Source organism: Scyliorhinus canicula, chromosome 9 (assembly GCF_902713615.1).
Source record: "Scyliorhinus canicula chromosome 9, sScyCan1.1, whole genome shotgun sequence".
Taxonomy (NCBI): Eukaryota; Metazoa; Chordata; class Chondrichthyes; order Carcharhiniformes; family Scyliorhinidae; genus Scyliorhinus; species Scyliorhinus canicula.
Genome location: NC_052154.1, coordinates 46,700,156 through 46,727,629, shown reverse-complemented (window position 1 = coordinate 46,727,629; position 27,474 = coordinate 46,700,156). Strand labels below are relative to the sequence as shown.

Genomic DNA, 27,474 nt, shown 5'->3' with positions numbered 1-27,474 from the left:
GAGGACTATTGTGGAGGAGATGTTGTTTATTCTTACTGATTGTGGTCTGTGGGTCAGAAAGTCGAGGATCCAGTTGCAGAGTGAGGAGCCGAGTCCAAGGTTTTGGAGCTTTGATATGAGTTTGGCTGGGATTATGGTGTTGAATGCGGAATTCTAGTCAATAAATAGGAGTCTGAATAAAAGCAAATTGCTGCGGATGCTGGAATCTGAAATGAAAGAGAAAATGCTGGAAAATCTCAGCAAGTCTGGCAGCAGCTGTAGGGAGAGAAAAGAGCTAACGTTTCGAGTCCGATGACTCTGACAATATTCTGAGATTTTCCAGCATTTTCTCTTTCGTTCGAAATGGGAGTCTGATGTAAGAGTCCTTCTTGTCGCGATGCTCCGGGGATGAGTGTAGGGCCAGGGAGATGGCATCTGCTGTGGACCGGTTGCGCCAGTATGCAAATTGCAGTAGATCTAGGCGTTCTGGGAGTATGGAGTTGATGACCAGCCTCTCGAAGCACTTCATTCCGACTGATGTTAGGGCCACCAGATGGTAGTCATTGAGGCACGTTACGTGGTTGTTCTTGAGCACCGACCGGTATGATGGTGGTGGTCTTGAAGTAGGTGGGGACCTCGGAGCAGAGTAGCGAAAAGTTAATGATCTCTGCAAACACATCTGCCAGCTGGTCCGCGCAGGCTCTGAGTGTACGGCCAGGGATCCTGTCCGGACCCGTCGCCATCCGACGGTACAGTACTCACCACTTTAACTTTGTGTGCCAGAAACCTATCCCAGGGTTTTATGTTCAAGTTATTCAAATTTCCCCTCGTATTTACATCATTATTAGTACCCAATCTCCCCCTTCAAACCTCTGATTTCATAGGTTCCGGTGGTCTAGAGGCCTTATAACCCCTCCATACATCATTCACCCTCCTGTTGAAGGAGTTGTATGCTCTGTCATTGTAGATAAACTCTGTTGATCTGGAGATTGTTCTGACGTCTGGGTGTCTCCTCATCCTCTTTTTCCATTCCATAGTATTGAACTGTTCTTTGTCGATTCGGCAGTTGTGGTGATTGGTGTTTGTTCTTCCAACCTGTTTCTTGTGGGGTAGGCATATGTTGTACTTGTCTCCATGTTGTTTTTCCTCTTCTTCCTTCAACTCGCAGGTTGTTGTGATGTTCTCTGTGACGGAGATTCCTCATATGAGGATGTGCTTTTTTAGTAAATTCCTTTGCATTTGGCTGTGGTGTGCTGTCAGCAATGGTCTGTTGGAACGGGTGGTTGAGGCTTTTCTGGTTGTTGGTTGCTCTTGTCCATCTTCCGCTGGAGCTTTGTACTAACCATCTGAGTGTTGGCTGGTCTGCCCAATGAGGGTTTTCCGGATCAGTAATGAAAATGGATAAACTTGGTCTGCAAGAAGCGAAGCCAGTTCGGAGCTACAGTCCCAGTCAGGATACACTTTCTTGTTTGAGCTCTCGGAAACTTTGTGAGATGGTTTGATAGAAAGTTTGTGAGATGGCTGTTAACTGCAATGTCAGCATTCCAATACAAAATCCTTGATCTTGACTTCACCCAAGAAGCCTGGCTGTGTGTGACCTCTTGGTTGACCTCATGAATCATCTTTGGATCTTCTGTGCAGTTCAATGTTTTGAACTTGCACAGTTCGTCAAAGTGATTAATTCTGTTACACTGATAGCATTGGACTGGAGTTACAGGAAGTTGATCAATCCTATGGGGCGCTTTGTTCCACAGCATTGGTACGGTTGCTCTACTATCTGTTGGGATATTGCTTCCCTTGGCCTGGAGTGTCCCTGTACTGTTTAACTAACTGGACTGTGGCATTTCCTTTGTACCACAGTTTACTTTCTCCTCATAAAATTGACCTATGTTGTAAACGGAGTTCAGATTATTTAATCTGGATAGTTTTCTCGAGGATTAGAACTTCCTCTGCTTGCTGCATGTCCTGAGAGTGTGTCGTCCATTACACCTGCAACTATTCTATTGCTGATAAGTTCAGATTTTATATATCCGTATCACAGCCTTCAGCCATCCTGTACAGATCACTAATGAGTGAGTTGACCGGTTCTTCTGACTGTCAAACATGCTGATTAAGTTGCTTCTTCAGTTAAAATAAAGAGTGAATGATTTTAGTACTTCAAATTTAGCAGATGATTTGTTGATCCCTTGTCTGGCAATAATGTTGTCTGCTATTGAGCCTACCAAGTAAAACGGTGTGTTAACCTTTTGAGCTTCCACCTTTTTAGCCATCCCGTAAGCAATCAAATATCTAAGGAATTTTTTTCTCCAAAGTCCAATTATGTGATTGATCTGGGCCTTGGATAAGTCCAAATTGATCTGGAAAAGTGAATTTCTAATCCATGGTTAATAAATTAAGTGTAGATTCAGCTTTAAGAAGCTTCTGAAATTCAAGATGGCGCCACCATTCGTTAGAGCTTAAAGGGTTTACCTGCTCTTGCCGGTTTTGGTGGGCCCCCACTGCAATCTCGCTCAGCCTTGAAAACATTTTAAACAATGGCTGCTTGAATCAACTAACTGCAGACTTCTCTGTTTCAGCGATATGCCTTACACTTTTTTTAAAGCTGACTCTTCTGAATGCATTGGGTTTCTTTTTCTTTTCGGCGCGCGCTCGGGATTCGGTGGCAACTTAAGAATCTGGTTTTTCCAGCTGAGTTTTTAAATGGCTTTTTCTGATCTCTGAACTATTTAAAAGTTTGTTGTTTGTTGTATCCTGTGAGGTCTCCTGATTTTGCACCCTGGGAATTGAAGCTGGACTTCCAATAGATCACATGTAGTCTTCTGCTGTGGTGAGGAATTTTACATTTCTGCCTTCCTTTGGAGCATTTCCCTGGCAATTTTCCTCTGCGCGTCTGCTTCTCAAGCGTTTCTTCAGGTCCAAATGCTTCTTTGAATTTTTATTTAGTCTTTCAGGATTCTATTTTTTCTCTTCATTTGTTGTGTGGTTTTGGGTTTCTTCATTCGCTGTTATCATATTTTGCACTGTTGAATACCGTTTGGTAGATTTTAATGAAGTCTTCGTAGACTTAAGTAGGTTAACTGCATGTATTTATTAACAACACTATCTGTTTACATATACAGTAAAGGGTTCAAGCTGGGAGCTGTCTCCATGGTTGCTGGTGCACACGATCTGTCCAATACTAGACACCATGAACTCGTGACCCCTAGTAATTGAGTCCCCCACTCTGGGGTAAAAAGCTTCTTGCTATCCACCCTGTCTATACCTCTCATGATTTTGTAGACTTCAATGAGGTCCCCCCTCAACCTCCGTCTTTCTGATGACAATAATCCTAATCTACTCAACCTCTCTTCATAGCTAGCGCCCTCCATACCAGGCAACATCCTGGTGAACCTCCTCTGCACCTTCTCCAAAGCATCCACATCCTTTTGGTAACGTGGCAACCAGAACTGTACGCAGTATTCCAAATGTGGCCGAACCAAAGTCATATACAACTGTAACATGGCCTGCCAACTCTTGTACTCAATACCCCTTCCGATGAAGGAAAGCATGCTGTATGCCTTCATGACCACTCTGTCGACCTGCGCAGCCACCTTCAGGGTACAATGGACCTGAATGCCCAGATCTCTCTGTACATCAATTTTCCCCAGGGCTTTTTCATTTACCGTATAGTTCGCTCTTGAATTTGATCTTCCAAAATGCATCATCTCGCATTTGCCCGGATTGAACTCCATCTGCCATTTCTCCGCCCAACTCTCCAATCTATCTATATTCTGCTGTATTCTCTGACAGTCCCCTTCGCTATCTGCTACTCCACCAATCTTAGTGTCATCTGCAAATTTGCTAATCAGACCACCTATACCTTCCTCCAGATCATTTATGTATATCACAAACAAACAATGGTCCCAGCACGGATCCCTGTGGAACACCACTGGTCACAGTTCTCCATTTTGAGAAACTCCCTTCTACTACTACTCTCTGTCTCCTGTTGTCCAGCCAGTTCTTTATCCATCTAGCTAGTACACCCTGGACCCCATGCAACTTCACTTTCTCCATCAGCCTACCATGGGGAACCTTCTCAAATGCCTTACTGAAGTCCATGTGTATGACATCTACAGCCCTTCCCTCATCAATCAACTTTGTCACTTCCTCAAAGAATTCTATTAAGTTGGTAAGACATGACCTTCCCTGCAAAAAACCATGTTGCCTATCACTGATAAGCCCATTTTCTTCCAAATGGGAATAGATCCTATCCCTCAGTATCTTCTCCAGCATCTTCCCTACCACTGAAATCAGGCTCACCGGTCTATGATTACCTGGATTATCCCTGCTACCCTTCTTAAACAAGGGGACAACATTAGCAATTCCCCAGTCCTCCGGTACCTCACCTGTGTTCAAGGATGCTGCAAAGATATCTGTTAGGACCCCAGCTATTTCCCCTCTCACTTCCCTCAGGAACCTGGGATAGATCCCATCCGGACCTGGGGACTTGTCCACCTTACTGCCTTTTAGAATACCCAACACATCCTCCCTCCTTATGCCAACTTGACCTAGAGTAATCAAACATCTATCCCTAACCTCAACATCCGTCATGTCCGTCTCCTCGGTGAATACCGATGCAAAGTACTCGTCAAGAATCTCACCCATTTTCTCTGACTCCACGCATAACTTTCCTCCTTTGTCGTTGAGTTGGGCCAACCCTTTCTCTAGTTACCCTCTTGCTCCTTATATATGAATAAAAGGCTTTGGGATTTTTCTTAACCCTGTTTGCTAAAAATATCTCATGACCCCTTTTCGCCCTCTTGATTCCTCGTTTCAGATTGGTCCTACATTCCCTATATTCTTCCAAAGCTTCGTCTGTGTTCAGTCGCCTAGACCTTATGTATGCTTCCTTTTTCCTCTTAGCTAGTCTCACAATTTCATCTGTCATCCATGGTTCCCTAATCTTGCCATTTCTATCCCTCATTTTCAAAGGGACATGTCTGTCCTGCACTCTAATCAACCTTTCTTTAAAAGCCTCCCACATATCAAATGTGGATTTACCTTCAAACAGCTGCTCCCAATCCACATTCCCCAGCTCCTGCCGAATTTTGGTATAGTTGGCCTTCCCCTAATTTAGCACTCTTCCTTTAGGACCGCTCTCGTCTTTGTCCATGAGTATTCTAAAACGTACGGAATTGTGATCACTATTCCCAAAGTAATCCCTGACTGAAACTTCAAACACCTGGCCGGGCTCATTCCCCAACACCAGGTCAGTATGGCCCCCTCCCAAGTTGGACTATTTACATACTGCTCTAGAAAACCCTCCTGGATGCTCCTTACAAATTCTGCTCCATCTAGATCTCTGACACTGTGTATCCCAGTCAATGTTGGGAAAATTAAAATCTCCTATCACCACCATCCTGTTGCTCCTACACCTTTCCATAATCTGTTTACATATTTGTGCCTCTATCTCACGCTCGCTGTTGGGAGGTGTGTAGTACAGCCCAGGGAGGCAGCACGGTAGCATTGTGGATAGCACAATCGCTTCACAGCTCCAGGGTCCCAAGGTCGATTCCCGGCTTGGGTCACTGTCTGTGCGGAGTCTGCACATCCTCCCCTTGTGTGCGTGGGTTTCCTCCGGGTGTTCCGGTTCCCTCCCACAGTCCAAAGATGTGCAGGTTAGGTGGATTGGACGTGATAAATTCCCCTTAGTGTCCAAAATTGCCCTTAGTGTTGGGTGGGGTTTCTGGGTTATGGGGATAGGGTGGAGGTGTTGACCTTGGGTGGGGTGCTCTTTCCAGGAGCCAGTGCAGACTCGATGGGCCGAATGGCCTCCTTCTGCACTGTAAATTCTATGATTGTTACCGCACCCTTCCTATTTCTGAGCTCTGCCCATATCACCTCAGTGCTCGAGTCCTCCATAGTGCCCTCCTTCAGCACAGCTGTGATATCCTCTCTGACCAGTAATGCAACTCCTCCACCCCTTTACTTCCCTCTCTGTCCCGCCTGAAGCATCGATATCCTGGGATATTTAGTTGCCAATCATGCCCTTCCCTCAACCAAGTCTCAGTAATAGCAATAACATCATACTCCCAGGTACTGATCCAAGCCCTAAGTTCATCTGCCTTGCCTACTACACTTCTTGTATTAAAACCTCAGACCACCAGTCCCTTTGCATTCATCATCTGCTCCCTGCTACCCTTCCCCTTAGTCATGCTGACTTCATGATCGAGTTCCTTCCAGACTTTAGTTACTACCTCCTTTCTGTCCACTAACCTCCTCATTTGGTTCCCATCCCCCTGCCATATTAGTTTAAACCCTCCCCAACAGCGTTAGCAAAAGCACCCCCAAGGATATAGGTTCCAGTCCGGCCCAGGTGTAGACCGTCCAATTCGTAGTAGTTCCACCTCCGCCAGAACCGGTCCCAATGTCCCAAAAATCTGAATCTCTCCCTCCTGAACCATCTCTCAAGCCACGCATTATTTCATTTCTACTCTGACTACCACTGGCATTGGTAGCAATCCTGAGATTACTATCTCTGAGGTCCGACTTTTTAACTTGGCTCCTAACTCCCTAAATTCTGCTTGTGGGACCTCATCCTGTTTTTGACCTATATCATTGGTGCCTGTAGGCACCATGACAACTGGCTGTTCACCCTGCCCCCTTCAGAATGTTCAGACATCCCTGACCCGTGCACCTGGGCGGCAACATACCATTCGGGAGTCTCGTTTTCGACCACAGAACCGCCTATCTACTTCCCTTACAATTGAATCCCCTATGACTGTAGCCCTTCCACTCTTTTTCCCGCCCTTCTGTACAGCAGAACCAGCCACGGTGCCATAAACCTGGCTACTGCTGCCTTCCCCGGGTGAGCCATCTCCCCCAACGGTATCCAAAACGGTATACCTGTTTTGGAGGGAGATGACCACAGGGGACACCTGCACTGCCTTCCTGCTTTATCTCTGCCTTTTGGTCACCCATTCCCTTTCTCCCTCAGCAGTTCTAATCTATGGTGTGACCAATTCGCTAAACGTGCTATCCACGACCTCCTCAGCATCACGGATGCTCCAAAGTGAGTCAATTTGCAGCTCCAGAGCCGTCATGCGGTCTAACAAGAGCTGCAGCTGGACACACTTCCCACACGTGAAGGAGCCAGGGACATCAGCCACGTCCCTGAGCTCCCACATTGAGCAAGAGGAGCATAACACGGGTCTGAGATCTCCTCCCATTTTTAATGTTAAGCTTAACTTAGTCCAATTATAATATCAAATAATAGATAAATGAAAAAGAAAATAAAAAGAAAAATTGTTACCAATCACACGATTAAAAAAAAAATAGAAATAGAAAAACCTTACCTTATCAACACACCTCAGGGAAAAGAAAAACTACTTACCAGTCACCAACCAATCACTAACCTGCTGGCTGTGATGTCAAGGTTTAACTTCTTTCGACTTCTCCCTGCCCTTGAGTCTCCCTCTTGATCTTTACTCGGCTGGGATCCTTACAGTGATTGTATTTTTTTGGTTAGAGGAGGAGGTAGGGAGGGAAACACTGAAGATGTGTTTGGGGTTTAACTGTCACTTGACAACAGCTCCTCCACAAACCACCTTTTGAATACAGTGACCGCAATGCACTGATGCAAATTTTCCCCGCAACAGCCAATCAGCGGCTCCGCTCTGCTGCCCTCTGCTGGAGATTAAAAAGATTAGAATAAGTCCGAGGATTAGGGGGGTTGTAGAATTTGGCAAAGGAGAACCAAGAAATGGATAAGGAAAGAGAATTAGGGTAAGATGACAAGGGATATGAAAACAGATTGCAAACATTTCTATTGGTATGCAAATAGACCAAACTAAACTTGAAGGCAATGCTGACCTGAGAATCTTATTTTCTGAATTATGTTTAGAAGGTTATGCAAACTTTCTGCAATTCAAGATTCTGTCATAATAATTTAATTGCATTCATTACTCTGAAGTTGGCCATTCAACCCTTAGAAAGTGCTCTGCCAATCGGTAAGATCATTACTGATCTTCAACCTCAACTCCGCCTTTCCTGCATTATCCCTGTAGTCCATAATTCCATCAGTACCTAGACAATTCCATCAGTACCTAGACATGTATTGACCTCTGAGCATATCCAGACATCTCGGTAGACTTCCAACCCTGCTGCTGAGCATCAAGGTTCACTGAAGAAGTGTGGCTAGATATTTATCTTGTGGCTTTACTGAGGTAGAGATTCTTCAAGAGTTGGCGTGCACTCTTAGACACAAAAATAAGGAGAACAGATACAACATTAAGTAGATGTATGTGTTGTTTTGTTGCTGCCGTGGGAGATGTGTGCTACTGTGCTTACTTATTTCGGCCGTTTAAATGTGACATCTTTTTCATGATAATTATTGGCACCCCTGTTTCTGTTCATCTGTACACTTGTCCTGAAAGCATTATTTTCATTTAATTAGCAAAACTAATTTCCTGGGAACAGGCTTGACACTAAAACGGCGTACCCAGTTGTTTACCCATAATTCTGAGACAGAAAATAGCTTGGCAACCCTAGTGACCTGAGTGAACAAGCACATAAGCTCACTTGAAAAATGAGAAGGAAGTCTTCAAAATAAGTTAGTTATGTTGTTGGAAAAACATCAGTTCTTGTGAAAACTTATTATTGAAGGCAATGTCATGCACTATTTTCAGAAAATCTTCATTTGTAACCATTCAGATCTAAATATATTTTCATGGGGATATTCTGCATATGCCTTCAATAAAGATTAGCAGTTCAATTCAAGTAAGTTTATTTTGATGAAGTTTATTTCTAAATTAATTCGGTTCAACTTGAGTACTGTCATAAATGCTGAACTTTACAAGCTGGTTATGTTTTGAAATGTACCTTTTACTCAAAGTAAAACTGAGAAATCCAGATAAACACCTCCGCTCTGAGACATGCTCGTGATCCAGTTGCCATGGGGAGCGAAATTAGTGTGAAAACTTACTGAGGTGGGGCAGCAGTTGTCAGAACTTTTCACAGTAGCTCAAAAAAGGACATCAGCTGTTTGAGACACCGAGAAAAAGGAGCTACTGCTGGAGAAAAGCAGGCTAAATTGTTTCATGCTAACAACCAAGCAAGATGCTTTTAAGAGTTTCGTTTCTGTTCATAAGGAAAGCAACAAGACATATAAGTTGCTGCAGAATGAAGGTGCTGTTTCCATTAGCAGAAAGATCAAGACCCAGAGGAAACCAAGTTCAGGTGATCGGCAAAAGGGCCAGAGGCAACATGAGGAAACTTTTTCATTCAACAATTGGTTAAGATCTGGAATGCACTGACTGCCTGAGAGTAACGGAGGTAGATTCAATCATGATACTCACAAGGAAATTGAATAATTATCTGAAGAGAAAACGTTTTCAGGGTTATGGGGGTAAAGGTAGGGAAATGGAATTAGCTCAGTTGCTCTCCGAAATCTGGCAAAGATATGACAAGCCAAATGACCTCTGTGGCAACTGTTCTATGATTTTATCTAACCTAGTTCTGGCATTTCATAACTTGAGATTAATATTAAGACTTTACTGTAAGGAATCTCAATGACTGCATTTCCTTCTGCATTTCAGAAAAATTAAGTGGAAATGTTATCCCATGCACTTCAAGAAGTATTTTCTTTCCTTCTCAGATGGGGATGGACAACAGGAACATTTATTGCCTATCTGTGAAGATGAAAGTTGCCATGAAAGCATAATTTATCGGAGACTGCCAGGATCTGAAAAGGTGTGATATAACTGAATATTTTAAAGCTGCTACGCTATTGCGTCACAACATTTTCAAGATGCTACATTATTGCGTCACAACATTTTCTTCGTTCGAAGATTAGAATTTTTTTTTTTTTATGCTGATCTTGTCTTTATGTCTGATTTTTTTAATGAAGATAGACAACACCTAGAGGAAAAAGCACAGATCCTCGTCACAATACAAAATTGGAGCAATATTGTTTAGCTCCAGTGTACATATGTGGACGATTACAATTAAAGGGAAATAATTGGACATTGTAGCTTCAGTGCTGTAATGCTTATTATAATTACAAAGAGTGCTTATTCTAGCTTTAAGGATTGTCAGTATGGATACAAAATTTATATTTAGGGAGCCAACCTCCTGCTCCCAAACAGATCAGCAACACACTCAAAGCCATAATTTGGGTATTGTAAAAGTGTCCTTGGCATGAGCTTAAAACAGGTGTTTGACTTTTTGTATGTTCACAGGCTTAGTAGCATTGAGATTATGTTATTCAATGAATGATCCGGAGACAAAAGTTCAAATCTCCCCATGCTAGCTGGGAACTAAATCGGTAACGGTGACCATGAAAATACTGGATAGTCCTGAAAGTCCATTCGCAAAAGTCCTTTTGGAAAGGAGATCTCTATCCTTACCAATACATGATACCACACCTCTGCGATTGTCGAGCAAGCCGCTCAGTTTCACCAGATGTGGCAATTGTGCATGCAACCTGATGACACCTGAATAATCTGCCTTAGTACCATTTTGGGAGAGCTGTACCAGAGACCGGACAAGCAACAACCTAATGTAGTCATATTTAAATATTCATAACTTACTGCCAATTCTCCAGACATCTCCATCTCTGGCAATGGCAGTGCAGTGATACAAGAGGAACTGGTCCGGGAGAATTCAACATTTCGTTCCAGACCGCGCGACTGTTCAAGGTATCAGGTCAAACGTGAGAAAGGAAACAGCTAGGAACCAGTCCTCCACTATATTGAACATCACTCAGAAGAAGCAGTTAGGGTGGCAAGGGTATTTCCACGAGTGGGGAACTTCAACGTACGACACCAAATTTGGCTCAACAGCATGGCAAGTCCATGACGGACCTATATGCCAGATTGGAATTGAAGCATGTGGTGAGAGAATCAACATAAGGGAAAATGGTATTTCACCATACCCTCGCCAATCTACCTGTCACAGACGGATCTATCTGTGTCAGCATTGTTAAGACTAACCATTGAAATGTCTTCCTGGAGATAAAGTCCTGTCCTCACAATGGTACCCTCCATTGAGTTGTCTAGTGCTATCATTATGCTAATTGTGATGGATTCAGAACAGATCTAACAGTTCAAAACTGCATAAATGAGGCAGTATTGGCTGTCAGCAGCAGAACTGTATTCCACCACAGGCTGTTATCTCCTGTGGATGGCCTATCTGCTCATACTACCAGTACCATTAAATAAAGAGACCAACCCTGGTTGAACAAGGCACGTGGATGAACATGCTGAGAACAACACCAAGTTAACCTGAAAATGAAGTGTAAACCCAATGAAGATGCTTGACAAGACTTAAAGTACGTTAAAGGCTCCCAGTAGTGCTATGTGAATGATGCATCTCTGCCTCCTGAGGTTCCAGCATCAGAGAAGCCAGCTTTCAGCCAACTGGATAAATTCCATGTGATATCAAGTATTGGCTGATAAAACTGACTGTAGGAATGGCTATGGGCTCCAACAATATCCTCACCATGATTCTAAAAATATGGGGCTGGATTCTCCGCCGGTGGGATGCTCTGTTGTGCCAGCAGGTCAGGGGCTTCCCGACAGCAATGGGGTGCCCCATAATGGGAAACTCCTTTGACCGGCCGGCGTAACAGAGCATCCCGCCAGTGCCGTGAACCTGAAATGTGGCGCGGCAAGGTGGAGAATCCAGCCCCCATATTCTTCAAAACAAGTTGCTCCTCTAGCTAAACTCTTCCAGTGTGGTTACAACATTGACATCTATGTGACAAAGTGGAAAAGTCCCTTGGTATGTCTTATGCATAAAAGGGCAACCCAATCTGTCCAATTACTGTTTATCAACCTGCTCTTAATCACCATCAGAGTGATGAAAAATTCTGTCAGCAACATTCTGAGTAGCATTTCCTTACCATTGCTCATTAGAGCCTTGGCCCAAACAAAGGCAAAATAAGTGAATTCCAGAGGTGAGAGTTACTGCCCTTAATTTATTTATAGAATGCAACATTACATGAATTCTCTTCACACCACCAACATCAGCACCCAGTATCCCTGAAATCTCACTTTCTGATGGATATTGTGATCAATTTAGTGATACTATGCTATTAATCCTGACATGAGTTGGTGGTGGTGATGTTGCAGTTCACTCGGGGAGCCCAAGTTGATTCCGGTTAGGAAAGAATTTTCTTAAGAGCAGAGGTTGAATAGGTTGCATCTAAACTCATTGGAGTTTAGAAGAATGAGATGTGATCTTATTGAGACATATAGGATTCTCAGGGAGCTTGACAGAGTTGATGCTGAGAGGTTGTTTCCCCATGTGGGAGAGTCTGGATCCAGATGACGTAATCTCAGAGTAAGGTGGCACCCATTTAAAACAGAGATGAGGAGGAACCTGTTCTCGGAGTGGAGTGAATAACCTGCTCATGGATGCTCAGTTGAGTTTCGCCAGGGTCACTCAGCTCCTGACCTCATTACAGCCTTGGTTCAAACATGGACAAAAGGACTGAGTGTCAGAAATGAGGTGAGAGTAACTTCCCTTGACATCAAGGCTACATTTGACCAAGTGAGGCACTAAGGAGCCCTAGCAAAACTGGAGTCAAAGAACAAAGAAAAAGTACAGCACTGGAACAGGCCCTTCGGCCCGCCAAGCTTGCGCCAACCATACTGCCCGTCTAAACTAAAATCTTCAACACTTCCGGTGTCCGTATCCCTCTATTCCCATCCTACTCATGTATTTGTCAAGATGCCCCTTAAACATCACTACCGTCCCTTCTTCCACCACCTCCTCCGGCAGCGAGTTCCAGCCACCCACTACCCTCTGTGTAAAAAAAAAAACTTGCCTCGTACATCTCCTCTAAACCTTGCCCCTCGCACCTTAAACCTATGCCCCCTAGTAATTGATCCCTCTACCCTGGGAAAAATTCAATGGGAATCAGGGGTAAAACCATACCTGGCACAAAGCAAGATGGTTGTGGTGGTTGGAGGTCAATCATCTCAGTTCCAGGACATCACTGCAGGAGTTACTCAGGATAGAGTCCTAGGCCCAACCATCTTCAGCTGCTTTATCAATTACCTCCTTTCCATCATAATGTCAGAAGTGGGGATGTTTGCAGGTGACTGTACAATGTTCAACACCATTCGCGATTCCACAGATAATGAAGCAGTCCATGTCGAAATGCAGCAAGACCTGAAAAATATCCAGGCTTGGGCTGACAAATGGCGAGTTACATTTGCGCCACACAAGTGCCTGACATGACCATCTCCTACAAGAGAGGATCTATCCATTGCCCCTTGACATTCTATGGCATTATCGTTGCTAAATCGCCCATAATCAACATCCTGGGGTTACCATTGATCAGAAACTGAACTGGGCTAGCCATATTAATACTCTGCCTACCAGAGCAGGTCAGAGACTAGGAATCCGACAGTGAGTAACTCACCTCCTGACCCCACAAAGCCTGTCCACCATCTTCAAGGCACAGGTCAGCAGTGTAATGGAATACTCTCCACTTGTCTGAATGAGTGCAACTCCAACATTACTCAAGAAGCTCGACACATTGAGGACAAAACAGCCTGCTTGATTGCTACCCCTTCCACAAACAGTCAATCTCTCCACCACCAATGAACAGGGGCTGCCGTGTGTACCATCTATAAGATGCACTGCAAAAATTCACCATGGTTCTTTAATCAGCGCCTCCAAAACCCACCACCACTACCATCTGGAAGGACAAGAGCAGCAGATTCCTGTGAATCCCATCTCCTGGAGGTTCTTCTCCAAGTCACTCACCACCCAGACATGGAAGTATATCACTGTTCCTTTACTGTCGCTGAGGTAAATTTCTGGAACTCCCTCCCTAACAGCACTGTGGATGTACCGATACTGCAGGGACTGCAGCGGTTCAAGAAGGCAACTCGCCACCACCTTCTGAAGGGCAACTAGGGAGGGGCAATAAATATTGGCCTAACCAGTGACGCCCACATCCCGTAAATGGGAAAAAAAAGAATCTGTGGAATTCTTTACTGCAGAGGGCTATAGAACTGGGTCATTAAGTATGTTCAAGGCTGAGATAGATGGATTTTTAATCAGTAAAGGAATCCAGGGTAATGGAGTTAAGGTGGGAAAGTGGAGTTGAGGATTATCAGATCAGTCATTATTTCATTGAATGGGCCAAATGGCCTACTTCTGCTCCTAAGTCTTGTGGTTTTATGTTACCTTTGGAATGGTCTTCAACTCAACTGTGCTGGGACCAGTGTTCACATGAGTTGTATAACTTAGATGGTAGAGGGGACTTTAAAGTAAATAATGGCGAGTGAGGGAAGATGTAATCAATAAAGAGAGAGGAGAAGGAAAGCGAGCAGGGTAGAAATAAGGGAAGTGGTTATCCAAGTGTGGCAGAAAGGGACAAAGCAGACAAACGTAAGAGTGGGCCAGCATCTAAAGCTAGAGATTGTGAAAATAAGTCAGAATTAAAAGCACTCTACTTGAATGCACGCTATATTTGCGACAGTGGACATGAACTAACGGCACAAATAGAAGTAAATTGTTATGATCTAATTGCTGTTACAGAGACGTGACTGCAGGGTGAGAAAGACTGGGAACTGAAAGTTCAAGGGTATTTGGCATTTTGGAAGAATAGTCAAAAAGAAAGAGAAAGTGGGGTTGCACCTTGAAGGATAGAATCAGTACATTAGTGAGTGAGGATCTTCGATCAGAAGATCAAGATGTAGAATCAGTTTGCGTGAAGCTAAGGAATGTTGAGAGGCAGAAAACTTTGACAGGAGTTGTTTATACGCCACCAAATAGTTGCGGTAATGTAGGTATAAATCAGGAAATTTATAAATGCAAGTAACAAGGGTAACAGTAATCATGGAAGACTTCAATTTACATATAGACTAGTAAACTTAATTAGCACAAATGCTGAGGAGGACAAACTCCTTGAGTGTATACATGATGGTTTTCTGGAACAGTATATTGAGGAACCAAGTAAAGAACAGACTGTTTTAGATATAATATTGGGCAATGAGGACGAATTAATAACCTCATTGTAAAGGAGCCTTTAGAGAAAAGAGTCCATGAGGAATAGAATTTTACAAGTTCACTGACATAGATTGGGAAACTACGTTAAAAGTTATGATGGTAGATGGGCAATGGCAAGAATTTAAAGAATGAGTACATAGTTTGCAACAAATTTACATTCCTTTCAAGGTACTAAATGGCAGCAGGAAATGTGATCTAAAAGTGGAGAACAAGAGAAGTTCAGGATTTTATCAGATCAAAGGAAGAGGCATATAAAGTTGCCAAAAATAAGTAGTGAGGATTTGAAACATTTTGAAATTCAGCAAAAGAGAACCAAGAAATTGAGAAAATAGAATTTGAAATTTAACTCGCAAGGAACATGGGTCTATTACAGACTGAAAGGAGAATTTATAATGGGTAATAAGGAAATAGAGGAGAAAGTAAACAAATTCATTGCGTCTGTCTTCACTGAGGAAGATGCAATAAACCTCCCTGACATATTGGGGAGCCAAGGGACTAGTGAGATTGAGGCGCAGTGCCCCCTCGTCCCCTGGATCATGTGAGACCACCCAACGAAGGCGCCCACCTCCCGAGGACTGGGCAGCGACCCCGGGCTGACCTCCTGATTTTTAAACTGGCTGCTCACCTTCTCTGATTCCCACAGCAGCCAGTTCACTAGCTTCACATTTTTAAATAGGTGTACTGAATGGCACCCGCGAGATCACTCGGTGGGTATGCGGTTAGATCACAGGAGGCCATTCAATGGGGGTCCCTCCCTTTAATGGGATGGAGATTGGTCTTAATTGGTGATTATTGGTTTCTCAACACATTGAGGATCCAAATCTCGCCAAGGGGGTGGGCCGGATACCAATCGGTGCCCGCCTTGGTTCCGGGATCTCCTGCTATCTAACCGGCCAGCTCATTTTCATGCCCAATGCAACGCGACGGTAGGTTATGCCCCTGAAGTATTGTGTGCAGTTTTTGTCTCCCAGCCGAAGGAAGGATATTCTGGCCAGGAGAGATTGAGGAGACTGGGCATGTATTCTCTACAGTTTAGAAGAATGAGGGGTTATCTCATTGAAGTGCACAAAATTCTTAATGGATCAAAAGGGCCGAAGCAGAAAGGATGTTTCCCCTGTTTTTTTTTTTGGGTGGGGGGCTCTAAAACCAGGGTCGCAGTCTAAGAATAAGAGCTATGGGGTGTGGCGCTAACAATTATACTCAAAGCCGAGAGACTAGTACAATAGAGGCTTTATTGCTGTACGATGTTGTCCCTCCATCGCAACTGTAGACTGAGGGTCTGAGCAGCTCTCATACATATTTATACACAAGCTCCCTGTGGGCGGAGCTAGCCGGCAGGGGCTGACCGGAGGAACCTGTATTACAGGTACAGGCATACATCCCCCTACTGCAGTACACATAACTACAGTGGTTATCTCACCACATTCACCCCCTGTAAAAAATGAGTCCGGCGGGGGTGACATGTAACTCTAATACAAAGGATGCTATTTACAAGAGGGTCCAACAAGGAAAATCAAGAGTCCATCCGGTTAGCAGGTTACAGGTTGAGCCGAATCGGTGGTCGGACGTTCCTCTGTGATCGGCGTAGCTGTGGTGGTGAAGTCGGCACAGGCGGTGATGGCCCCGATGGTGCAGGTGCTGGCGGTGTTGGTGCTGGCTGCTGGCGGGATGACTCCGAGAGCAAGCCGAAATCTTCCATGTCCTCCAGGGTGGGCAGGGGGATGAGGGATGGACCTGATGGGGACGAATAGGGGGGCGCTGGGGTTGGCGCAGGAAGGGGTGTGGGCATGGGATCAGCACCTGAGGGAGCCAGGTCCCGGAGCGAGACTGTGTCCTGGCGGCCGTCGGGGAACTCCACGTAGGCATACTGAGGGTTGGCGTGGAGAAGGTGTACTTTGTCCACCAGGGGTTCCGCCTTGTGGTGCCGCACATGCCTACGGAGAAGGACTGGGCCCGGAGTCGTGAGCCAAGTCGGGAGCGACACTCCGGATGTGGACTTCCTAGGGAAGGCAAAAACGCGTTCATGGGGTGTACTGTTAGTTGCGGTGCACAGTAGCGACCGAATGGAATGGAGCGCGTCAGGGAGGACCTGCTGCCAGCGAGCGGCTGGGAGGTTCCTGGACCGTAGGGCCAGCTGGACGGCCCTCCATACCGTCCCGTTCTCCCTCTCTACCTGCCCGTTTCCCCGGGGGTTGTAGCTGGTCGTCCTGCTGGAGGCGATACCCCTGCTGAGCAGGAACTGACGCAGCTCATCGCTCATGAATGAGGATCCCCTGTCACTGTGGATATAGTCGGGGAAACCGAACAGGGCGAAAATGGAATCCAGGGCCTTGATGACGGTGGCAGACGTCATATCTGGGCATGGGATGGCAAAGGGGAACCTAGAAAATTCATCGACCACACTAAGGATGTAGGTGTTGCGGTCGGTAGAGGGAAGGGGCCCTTTGAAGTCCACGCTGAGGCGTTCAAAGGGGCGGGATGCTTTCACCAGCCGCGCGCGATCTGGCCGGTAGAAGTGCGGCTTGCACTCCGCACAGATCTGGCAGTCTCTGGTGACTGTCCGTACTTCCTCGACGGAGTAGGGCAGATTGCGGGCTTTGATCAGATGGTACAAGCGGGTGACCCCCGGATGGCAAAGGCTGTCATGCAAGGCACGGAGCTGGTTCACTTGTGCACTGGCACATGTACCTCGGGAGAGGGCGTCTGGGGGCTCGTTGAGCTTACCGGGGCGATACACGATCTCGTAGTTAAAGGTGGAGAGCTCGATTCTCCACCGCAAGATTTTGTCATTCTTGATCTTGCCCCGCTGCGTGTTGTTGAACATGAAGGCTACCGACCGTTGGTCAGTGAGGAGAGTGAATCTCCTGCCTGCCAGGTAATGCCTCCAGTGCCGCACCGCTTCAACGATTGCCTGGGCTTCCTTTTCGACAGAGGAATGCCGAATTTCGGAGGCGTGGAGGGTGCGTGAAAAGAATGCCACGGGTCTGCCGGCCTGATTCAGCGTGGCGGCAAGGGCGACATCTGAAGCGTCGCTCTCTACTTGGAAAGGCAGAGTCTCGTCTACGGCGTGCATCCCCGCCCTGGCTATGTCAGATCGAATGCAGGCGAAGGCCTGTTGTGCCTCGGCCGAGAGGGGAAAATGTGTGGACTGGATAAGTGGCCGGGCCTTGTCTGCGTATTGCGGGACCCACTGGGCGTAATAAGAGAAAAACCCAAGGCAGCGTTTGAGGGCCTTGGGGCAGTGGGGAATTGGGAGCTCCATGAGGGGGCGCATGCGGTCGGGATCGGGCCCCAGTAGTCCGTTTTGGACTACGTAGCCAAGGATGGCTAAGCGGTCTGTGCGGAACACGCATTTCTCCTTGTTGTACGTGAGATTAAGGAGAGATGCGGTGTGGTGGAATTTATAAAGGTTGGCATCATGGTCCTGCTGGTCATGGCCGCAGATGGTGACATTGTCGAGGTACGGGAAGGTGGCCTGCAATCCGTACCGGTCAACCATTCGGTCCATTTCTCGCTGAAAGACCGAGACCCCATTCGTGACGCCGAAGGGAATCCTCAGAAATTGGTACAGACGACCGTCCGCCTCAAAGGCAGTGTAGGGACGGTCCGATTTACGGATGGGGAGCTGGTGGTAGGCGGATTTCAGGTCAATAGTAGAGAAGACCTGGTACTGTGCAATCTGATTGACCATATCAGAAATGCGGGGGAGGGGGTACACGTCGAGCTGCGTGTACCGGTTGATGGTCTGGCTGTAGTCCACGACCATCCTGTGCTTCTCCCCGGTCTTAACCACTACCACCTGGGCTCTCCAAGGGCTGTTGCTGGCCTCAATGATACCCTCCCGAAGCAGCCGCTGGACTTCGGACCTGATGAAGGCCTTGTCCTGGGTGCTGTACCGTCTGCTCCTGGTGGCGACGGGCTTGCAATCCACAGTCAGATTGGCAAAGAGGGAGGGGGGCTCGACCTTGAGGGTCGCGAGGCCGCAAACGGTGAGGGGAGGTAGGGGTCCACCGAATTTGAGGGTGAGGCTCTGGAGATTGCACTGGAAATCCAGGCCTAGTAGGAGTGAAGTGCAGAGGTCGGGGAGAATGTACAGACGGAAACGGTCGAATTCCACACCCTGTACAGTGAGTTTAACCAGGCAGAAACCCCGGATCGGGACAGAGTGGGAACCGGAGGCAAGGGAGATCTGCCGGTCGGCGGGATGGATCGCAAGGGAATAGCGCCTTACCGTGTCCGGGTGGACGAAGCTCTCGGTGCTCCCGGAGTCGATGAGGCAGGAGGTCACATGGCCGTTGACCAGCACCGATGTGGAAGAGGGTGCCAGGTTGCGAGGACGGGACTGGTCGAGCGTAACGGAGGCGAGCAGTGGTTGGTGGGCGGTTGAGTCAGATGAGTCCGACGAGGAGCGGTAGCGACCCGTGTCCCGTGATGGCGGCCCCTGGAGACGAGATGGCGGCATCCGCAGTACCTGTGGGTAAAATAGCGGCGTCCATGGCGCGCACATTATGGGGCCGGAACAAAATGGCGGCGCCCATGGAACGCACATGGCTGTGGTGGATGAAGATGGCGGCGCCCATGGGGCGCACATGGCGGGTGCGGCAAAAGATGGCGGCACCCACTGATCGCACGTGGGGTCAGGGGAAGCGGACGGCGGGGCCCATTGAGGGAGCGGCTGAGGCGTGGGGACCGGCGGCACGATAGCGGCGACCGTCCGGGACTGACACACCGCTGCAAAGTGGCCTTTCTTTCCACAAGCTTTGCAGGTCGCTGTGCGGGCCGGGCAGCGTTGGCGAGGGTGCTTCTGTTGGCCGTAGAAGTAACAGTGGGGACCCCCAGGGGGTGCGGTGCGGCGGGCAGCGCAGGCATAGTGCGCGGGGGCGGCTGCTGGGGGGGCCGTTTGCGGGGTCCACGAGGGGTGGGACGGATGGGCCTGGGGAGCCGTTTGCGGGGTCCACGAGGGGTGGGACGGATGGGCCTGAGGAGCCGTTTGCGGGGTCCACGAGGGGTAGGACGGGTGGGCCGAGTGGCTAGCGGAGTAAGTGTGCGCACTACGGGAGGCGGCCGTCATGGAGAGCGCCAGGGCCTTTGCGGCCGCGAGGTCGGGGGCGACCCCTTCCAGCAGTCGTTGCCGGATGGGGTCCGATGCAATGCCTGTAACGAAGGCATCGCGCATGAGTAAGTCCGAATGTTCTGCGGCTGTGAGGGCCCGGCAGTCGCAGTCTCGTACCAGAGGTATAAGGGCCCTCCAGAAGTCCTCAATCGACTCACCCGGCTGCTGAACGCGAGTAGAAAGTTGATGCCTCGCAAACAGGGTGTTCGTCGATGGTGCATAATTCTCCTTGAGCAGTTCCATAGCTGCGGTGTAGTCGGTCGCATCTCGAATGAGCGGAAAGACGCTGGACCTAAGTCTGGAGTACAGGAGTTGCTTTTTCTGAGCCTCCGTCGGGGGAGGGTGTGCTGAAGAGATGTAGGCCTCTAAGACTGCGAGCCAGTGATCAAAGTCTTTTCTGGCGTGAGGCGAATGTGGATCCAGCTGCAGACGGTCAGGCTTGACTCTGATGTCCATGGTGACTGGGAAATCGTACAGCAATAAATTGTGGCGCTAACAATTATACTCAAAGCCGAGAGACTAGTACAATAGAGGCTTTATTGCTGTACGATGTTGTCCCTCCATCCGCAACTGTAGACTGAGGGTCTGAGCAGCTCTCATACATATTTATACACAAGCTCCCTGTGGGCGGAGCTAGCCGGCAGGGGCTGACCGGAGGAACCTGTATTACAGGTACAGGCATACATCCCCCTACTGCAGTACACATAACTACAGTGGTTATCTCACCACATGGGGTAGGCCATTTCGGATCGAGATGAGGAATGTAAGGGCATTTCCTGTTGGATTCCCTTGGTTCCTATTTCTTCTTTATTGTTTTTGGTCCACGGATCATGAATGGCGACATACCTTTAAGTCCAGCAGAGGTAAAGAACTCCAAGTGTTCAAAACCGTTATCGGCTGGAATTCTGCAGCCATTGCAATTCACTCTTCCCGCCGCAGCGCAACACCTCCCATGAGTATCTCAGTGGCATGGGGTGGCATCAACAGGAAATCCCGTTGACAAGCTGTAGGAAGATGAAATCTCGCCGCCAAGGAACGGCGCACCGCCAAGGAACACATGGCTGGAAAACTGCCCATAAAGTTTCCTATTTTGTGCAAAGGAACTCCTACTTTATGCCACCGAGAGATTAGAGGGATTTATTTTGATTGATTGGTTGGTGGCCAATGGATTGGCCAGCAACATTATTCTGACCGGCAATCGACAGCAATCGGCTCCTGTTCGGTGGGGTTTTTCGGAGAGAACCCGAGTGAATTCACTGGATCCTCAAGGTAGAAGCAGATCTCTCTCTCTCTCTCTCTCTCTCTCTCCTCTCTCTCTCTCTCTCTCTCTCTCTCCCTGCTCTGCTGCCTACTGTCTGAAGGTAGAAGCTTCTACACCCTGAAAGAAGAAGCTGTCTCTCAAAACTGTCTGGGCAGCATGGTAGCATAGTGGTTAGCACAATTGCTTCACAGCTCTAGGGTCCCAAGGTCGATTCCCGGCTTGGGTCACTGTCTGTGGAGTCTGCACGTTCTCCTTGTGTGTGTGTGGGTTTCCTCCGGGTGCTCCGGTTTCCTCCCACAGTCCAAAGATGTGCAGGTTAGGTGGATTGGTCATGCTAAATTGCCCTTCGTGTCCAAAATTGCCCTTAGTGTTGGGTGGGGTTACTGGGTTTTGGGGATAGGGTGGAGGTGTGGGCCTGGGTTGGGTGCTCTTTCCAAGAGCTGGTGCAGACTCGATGGACCAAATGGCCTCTTTCTGCACTGTAAATTCTATGAAATGCTCGCTGCCTGCTATTTCTGAGTACAGTGTAAACCATTACAAGTTGAAAGAAAAGATAACATCCATCTGAAAGCCTATACTGAAGAAATCAATTAATTTGAAGACACTCATGTGAATGACTTTCATCATTACTTTACACCCTTCTTTCCCCTTTGTGTGTGTGTGTGTGTATAATATATATATATATATATATATATATATGAATAAAAAGCTAATTGTGTTTAAATTGGTGTTTAAATTTAGCTCACTCGGCTAAATCGCTGACTTTTAAAGCAGACCAAGCAGGCCAGCAGCACGGTTCGATTCCCGTACCAGCCTCCCCGGACAGGCGCCGGAATGTGGCGACTAGGGGCTTTTCACAGTAACTTCATTGAAGCCTACTCGTGACAATAAGCGATTTTCATTTCATTTTCATTTTCAACATGGTCACTGTAGTTATCGGGTAGCCAAAGACCTCGGGTATTTTAAAATATAAATTCATTTCAACCATGTTGCAACTCTGGGTCAAGTGGGGCTGGAATTGACCGCACACTGGCCCAGGGTATCATAACCGAAGGAATTTCTTCATTCAGATGGTGGTTAATCTTTGGAATTTTCTGCCCCAGAGGGCTGTAGATGCTTAATTGTTGAGTATGTTCAAAGCAGATAGCTTTCCAATACCAATGACATGAAAGGATACTGGGATAGTGCGGGAAGAATGCAGTGAGATGCAAGATCAACCATGATCTAGTTAAATTGCGGAGCAGACTCGAGCAGGTGAATGGCCTACTCCTGCTCCTGCGTTTCTGTTCAAGCTCCTCAGTTGGTCAGAGCAAACATTGAAGTTTCTTTTTCACGACAATGTATACAAATCTGAATGTATATTAACTACTTAAGCAGTGAGCAATACAGTGCTATCTTACAAAGTTTTATTGAGTCAAAGAAAGAGTAAATTTATTAGCTTGTCCTCATAGAGGGAGAGATATCCACCCTCCTATCCATCTCACGGTCTTACAGACTAATGGTTCCGATTTTTAAAAGTTAGTCTTTCAGGTCTGCACCGTTGGTACCATCCCCCATCCCCCCATCCCCCACCCCCACCTAAAATGGTAATGTGGGTGGAATGACAACAGATAGACTGCAGCAGTTCGATAATATGACTCACCACCACCTTCTAAAGGGCAATCAGAGATGGACAATAAATAATGGCCTTGCCAGTAGTGCCCACATCCCATGAAATAATTTTTTTTTAAGTGCACAACACCATTTTTAGGTTTCATTTAGATAAAATTTGTTTGCCTTGAGTGGAGCAAATAACTCTACTCAGGATTAGTTTGTATATTCTTAACCTAAAGGGATTACTAAAGGCTGTCATCACGACTTATGTTGTTTTTTTAAAAATAGTTTCATCTAGATCCAGAAAGAACACGTGTACTCTTCTCAGCTTCTGAGCAATTTTACGACTAAGCCACCCACTTGAGAGATAGTGGATGAAACCATATAATTTTCTACTTCAGACATGACGTACGACTGCCCTCAAATTACCACTCTCTTGCCACCATTGTGTTGCCAATTGTGTTGCATCTGCTGTTTTACAAAGGGACATTGCAAAGATAGATTATTAATTTGCTCTATTTGTCTCAAAGGTTTATCATGCCTGGTAGCTTCCTCTGAATATATAATCAGAGTTTTGTTTCTTCATTTTCCAAAAGACTGGCATATATTCCCATTTTAAGGTGCTGCTGTTTACACTTATCCTGGATCTCAAGAAGGCATCAGACATGATCATTTAATGTTAAAAAATATTTGGTGTAGAACAAGTAAACCTGGAATATTACCTCAACTTTAACTGCAGGAGGGGAACCAGTAAAACATCATTTTATGACTAATAATCTTAAAGATTTCTTCACACGCATTAATAAATTTCCAGATAGATAGTGGAGACAAAAACACTGGAGTTGTTCAAAAAAAAAGGGAAATGGCAGAGAAACTAATTTCAAAGCTCAGAGACCTTTCTCATCTGTAATTATATTGTGATCCTGTAATTAACTAGACATATTTACAGAAATTAAGCCAGAAGGTCGCTTACAAAATAGAACAAATGTATGTTCAATGACAACAATGAAATACTTGAAATTTTTCAAAAACCCAATCTAGCAAATAACGCACAGCTTTTGAAATAGATTCATAATCTGCAGTAATCTGAATCCAGTACCCGCTTTAAATCAATTTGCAAACGTTGGGCTGGCTTCTCCTGCCCTCCAGCTGCCTAGTACTGGACGGCGCACAGTTTGCTGGCATCGGCAATCTCTACTCCCGCTGCTTGTCAATGGGATTTCCCATTCAAGCCATCTCAGCCGCCAGGAATCCAGTGAGTGGGCGGCGCTGCCAGCAGGAACAGAGAATCCCAAAGACCACAGAATCCCAATCATTTGTCTCCCTTTACCTCCTACTCCCCTCTCCCCTTTCCCCTCCCTCTCCCCTATCCCTCCCCCTTACCCTCTCTGTCTCACTTCCCCCCTCTCTCGCCCAATCATCTCTCTCTCCCTCTTTCCCTTTCCCAACTCCCCCTTCCCCTCTTTCTCTCCCCTTCCCTCCCTCTCCTTCCACGCCCTCGCCCTCACTCTCGCCCAGCCCTCTCCCTCGCTCTTGCCCTCTCCTTCGCTCTCGCCCCCTCCCCGTCTCGCGCCCCCTCCCCGTCCTTGCGCCCCCCTCCCCGTCCTTGCGCCCCCTCCCCGTCCTTGCGCCCCCTCCCCGTCCTCGCGCCCCCTCCCCGTCCTCGCGCCCCCTCCCCGTCCTCGCGCCCCCTCCCCGTCCTCGCACCCCCTCCCCGTCCTCGCGCCCCCTCCCCGTCCTCGCGCCCCCTCCCCGTCCTCGCGCCGTCTCCCCGTCCTCGCGCCGTCTCCCCGTCCTCGCGCCGTCTCCCCGTCCTCGCGCCGTCTCCCCGTCCTCGCGCCGTCTCCCCGTCCTCGCGCCGTCTCCCCGTCCTCGCGCCGTCTCCCCGTCCTCGCGCCGTCTCCCCGTCCTCGCGCCGTCTCCCCGTCCTCGCGCCGTCTCCCCGTCCTCGCGCCGTCTCCTCGTCCTCGCGCCGTCTCCCCGTCCTCGCGCCGTCTCCCCGTCCTCGCGCCGAGTCCCCGTCCTCGCACCGTCTCCCCGTCCTCGCGCCGTCTCCCCGTCCTCTCGCCGTCTCCCCGTCCTCGCGCCGTCTCCCCGTCCTCGCGCCGTCTCCCCGTCCTCGCGCCGTCTCCCCGTCCTCGCGCCGTCTCCCCGTCCTCGCGCCGTCTCCCCGTCCTCGCGCCGTCTCCCCGTCCTCGCGCCGTCTCCCCGTCTCTCCATCTTTCTCTGCTGTTTTCTTCCACCTTTTTCCAGTCTCTCCCCCTCTTTGTCTTTCGCCTCCCTTCCCTTCCCTTTCCTGGACCAAGTTCACCACTGTCTGGAGCTTATGGTTGAAGATTTCAGCATGTAATCTAGGCTGACACATCTTCAATGCAATACTTGGGGAGTATCACAGATAAAATTATTATACTAATGTTTTGTTTGTCCTCACAGATGAATGTAAAAAAAATCCCGTGGTGATATTCTAAAATTGTTAAAAGGTTTTTCTCAATTTCTGCAACATTTATATCCTGGCCATGATCGACCAAGCTGGTTTCCTCTTCCCCACCCTCACTTTCCCCCTCACAGCCTGTCACTCAGTCTTGAAAATTGCCCGAGCATCCAAAGCCTTTTAGGAAAAGAGAATTCAAGATTGTTCTCCCATTTGTGTGAAAATCCTGAATGCAATGAAGTTACAGTGAAAATCCCCTAGTCACCACACTCCGGCACCTGTTCAGCTACACTGAGGTAGAATTTGGAATGTCCAATTCACCTAACAAGCACGTCTTTCAGGACTTGTGCAAGGAAACCGGAGCACCCAGACGAAACCCATGCAGACACGGGGAGAACATGCAGACTCTGCACAGATAGTGACCCAAACCAGGAATCAAACCCGGGTCCCTGGCGATGTGAAGCAACAGAGCTGACCACTGTGCTACCCTGCCACCCATGGGCTGTCAATCTCGTTTAGGGGCTGTCGATCTCATTTATAATGGCGGTATCAGGAGCAGTATCTTTGGTTTTCTCCAGACTTGATGCTCGAATTGTTTTTTTCCTATTTAACCAAACATTTGAGTAGATTATCTGGTGTTGGATATTCAACAGCATTAGTACGTCTGCATTGTGTTTAGCAATCATGAAGAGCATTTTATTTCTAAAATTATTGCATTGATGTTACTTCGAAGGCTTTTATTCAAGTTGGTTGCCTAGCAATAAATCTGACTTGCATTTATGTTTGGATTGTAATGTAGAGTCTCTAAAGGGACACATTTCCAAAGCAATTTGAGATGAAAGTATGTAGTTCTGTATTTACAGGCAATTCCTGATCTGTTCTGGACTAAACTTGCAAAGATCATGGGCTCTTGTACTTTCAAGCACTCAGCAAGTTGCATACTGTGCAAGCTTTATTGACTGCTGTAATGATTGTATGTATCAGTGCCACCCGTAAATGCTTAAACTGCTTCAGTTTGAATATTTGAGTCAGTTGATATGATATTCTCACTAATGTTCATTTCAACAAGAAAGTTTGAAATTAATTTTTTTAATAGCAATAATCCTGTTACTTATCTACAATGAAATCCTCGAGAAAAAGGAAATGGTTGTGATACATTTGTACAAGTCAATGAGTAGACTCTAACAGAAGCAAAACACTGCGGATGCTGAAACTCTGAAACTATTTCAGAAAACCTGAGTAGCTCTGGCAGCCTCTGTGGAGAGAGAAACAGAGTTAATGTTTTGAGTCTGATTGACTGTTCTTCAGAGCTTGAATGAGTAGGCTATAGTTAGAGTACAGTTTCAGCTGTCCTGTATAGATAGGACCTCAAAGCCATATGGAGAAAAATGTGCAGATTAATTGTGTCGCCAAGGCTGAGTAACCTCAGTAATCAATACTGGACTATTTGCGCTGGAGCAGAGATGGGGTAAGAGGCTCAGTAGAAGTTTTTTTAAATTATGCAGAGTTTTGTTGGGGTGGATGGGGATAAAATTTTACTTTGGCTGTGGTGTCAATGACAAGGGGTCGACAATTTGAAACATAATAGCGAACATATACGATGAAACAAAAGGCCTCCATTCATGCTGCAAAGTTCAGTAACTGGAAATCTGTGACATGTCGAAAACTAGTCTGAGCAAATGATTCTTCCATAAGCACCATGAGCAACCAGCAAATAGTTTCCTCCCCCTTTGCCAATGACATTATTGGGTCCCAAAGTTTTGAGTCTCCTTTTAGAGTTAAGCCTCTTTCAATTGACCTCAGTAAAGACCAAGACTGAAAAATCACAGCAACAAATGGAAATTGTTCGAAAGTTATTTTCTAAGTTGTATTGAAGTAAATTAGCTGGGTGCATTCAGTGAAAGATTAAATACATCAGTGTTGTATCAATGCAAGTTCTTGTGCAAATTAAAGCAGTGGAGCGAAGAGTAAGTTGATAATTTTAGTAGTAATCACTCCAGCAGTAATTCAGCTTATTAAATGTATGTAATTCTCTGAGTGAAATGTATGTTAAGACATACAGTTTTGAGTTGAACTAGCGAAGAGTCAGCA

General features: G+C 46.9%; 1 protein-coding gene across 1 annotated transcript in view; it reads left to right on the top strand.

The window, feature by feature from the left end:
* itfg1 (integrin alpha FG-GAP repeat containing 1) overlaps positions 1–27,474 on the top strand; it is a 357,461-nt gene that overhangs the window by 146,040 nt on the left and 183,947 nt on the right. Inside the window, exon 9 of the mRNA XM_038806657.1 lies at positions 9,614–9,708. Within this exon, the coding sequence (XP_038662585.1) occupies positions 9,614–9,708 (95 nt within the window). The remainder of the gene's footprint in view (positions 1–9,613; positions 9,709–27,474) is intronic.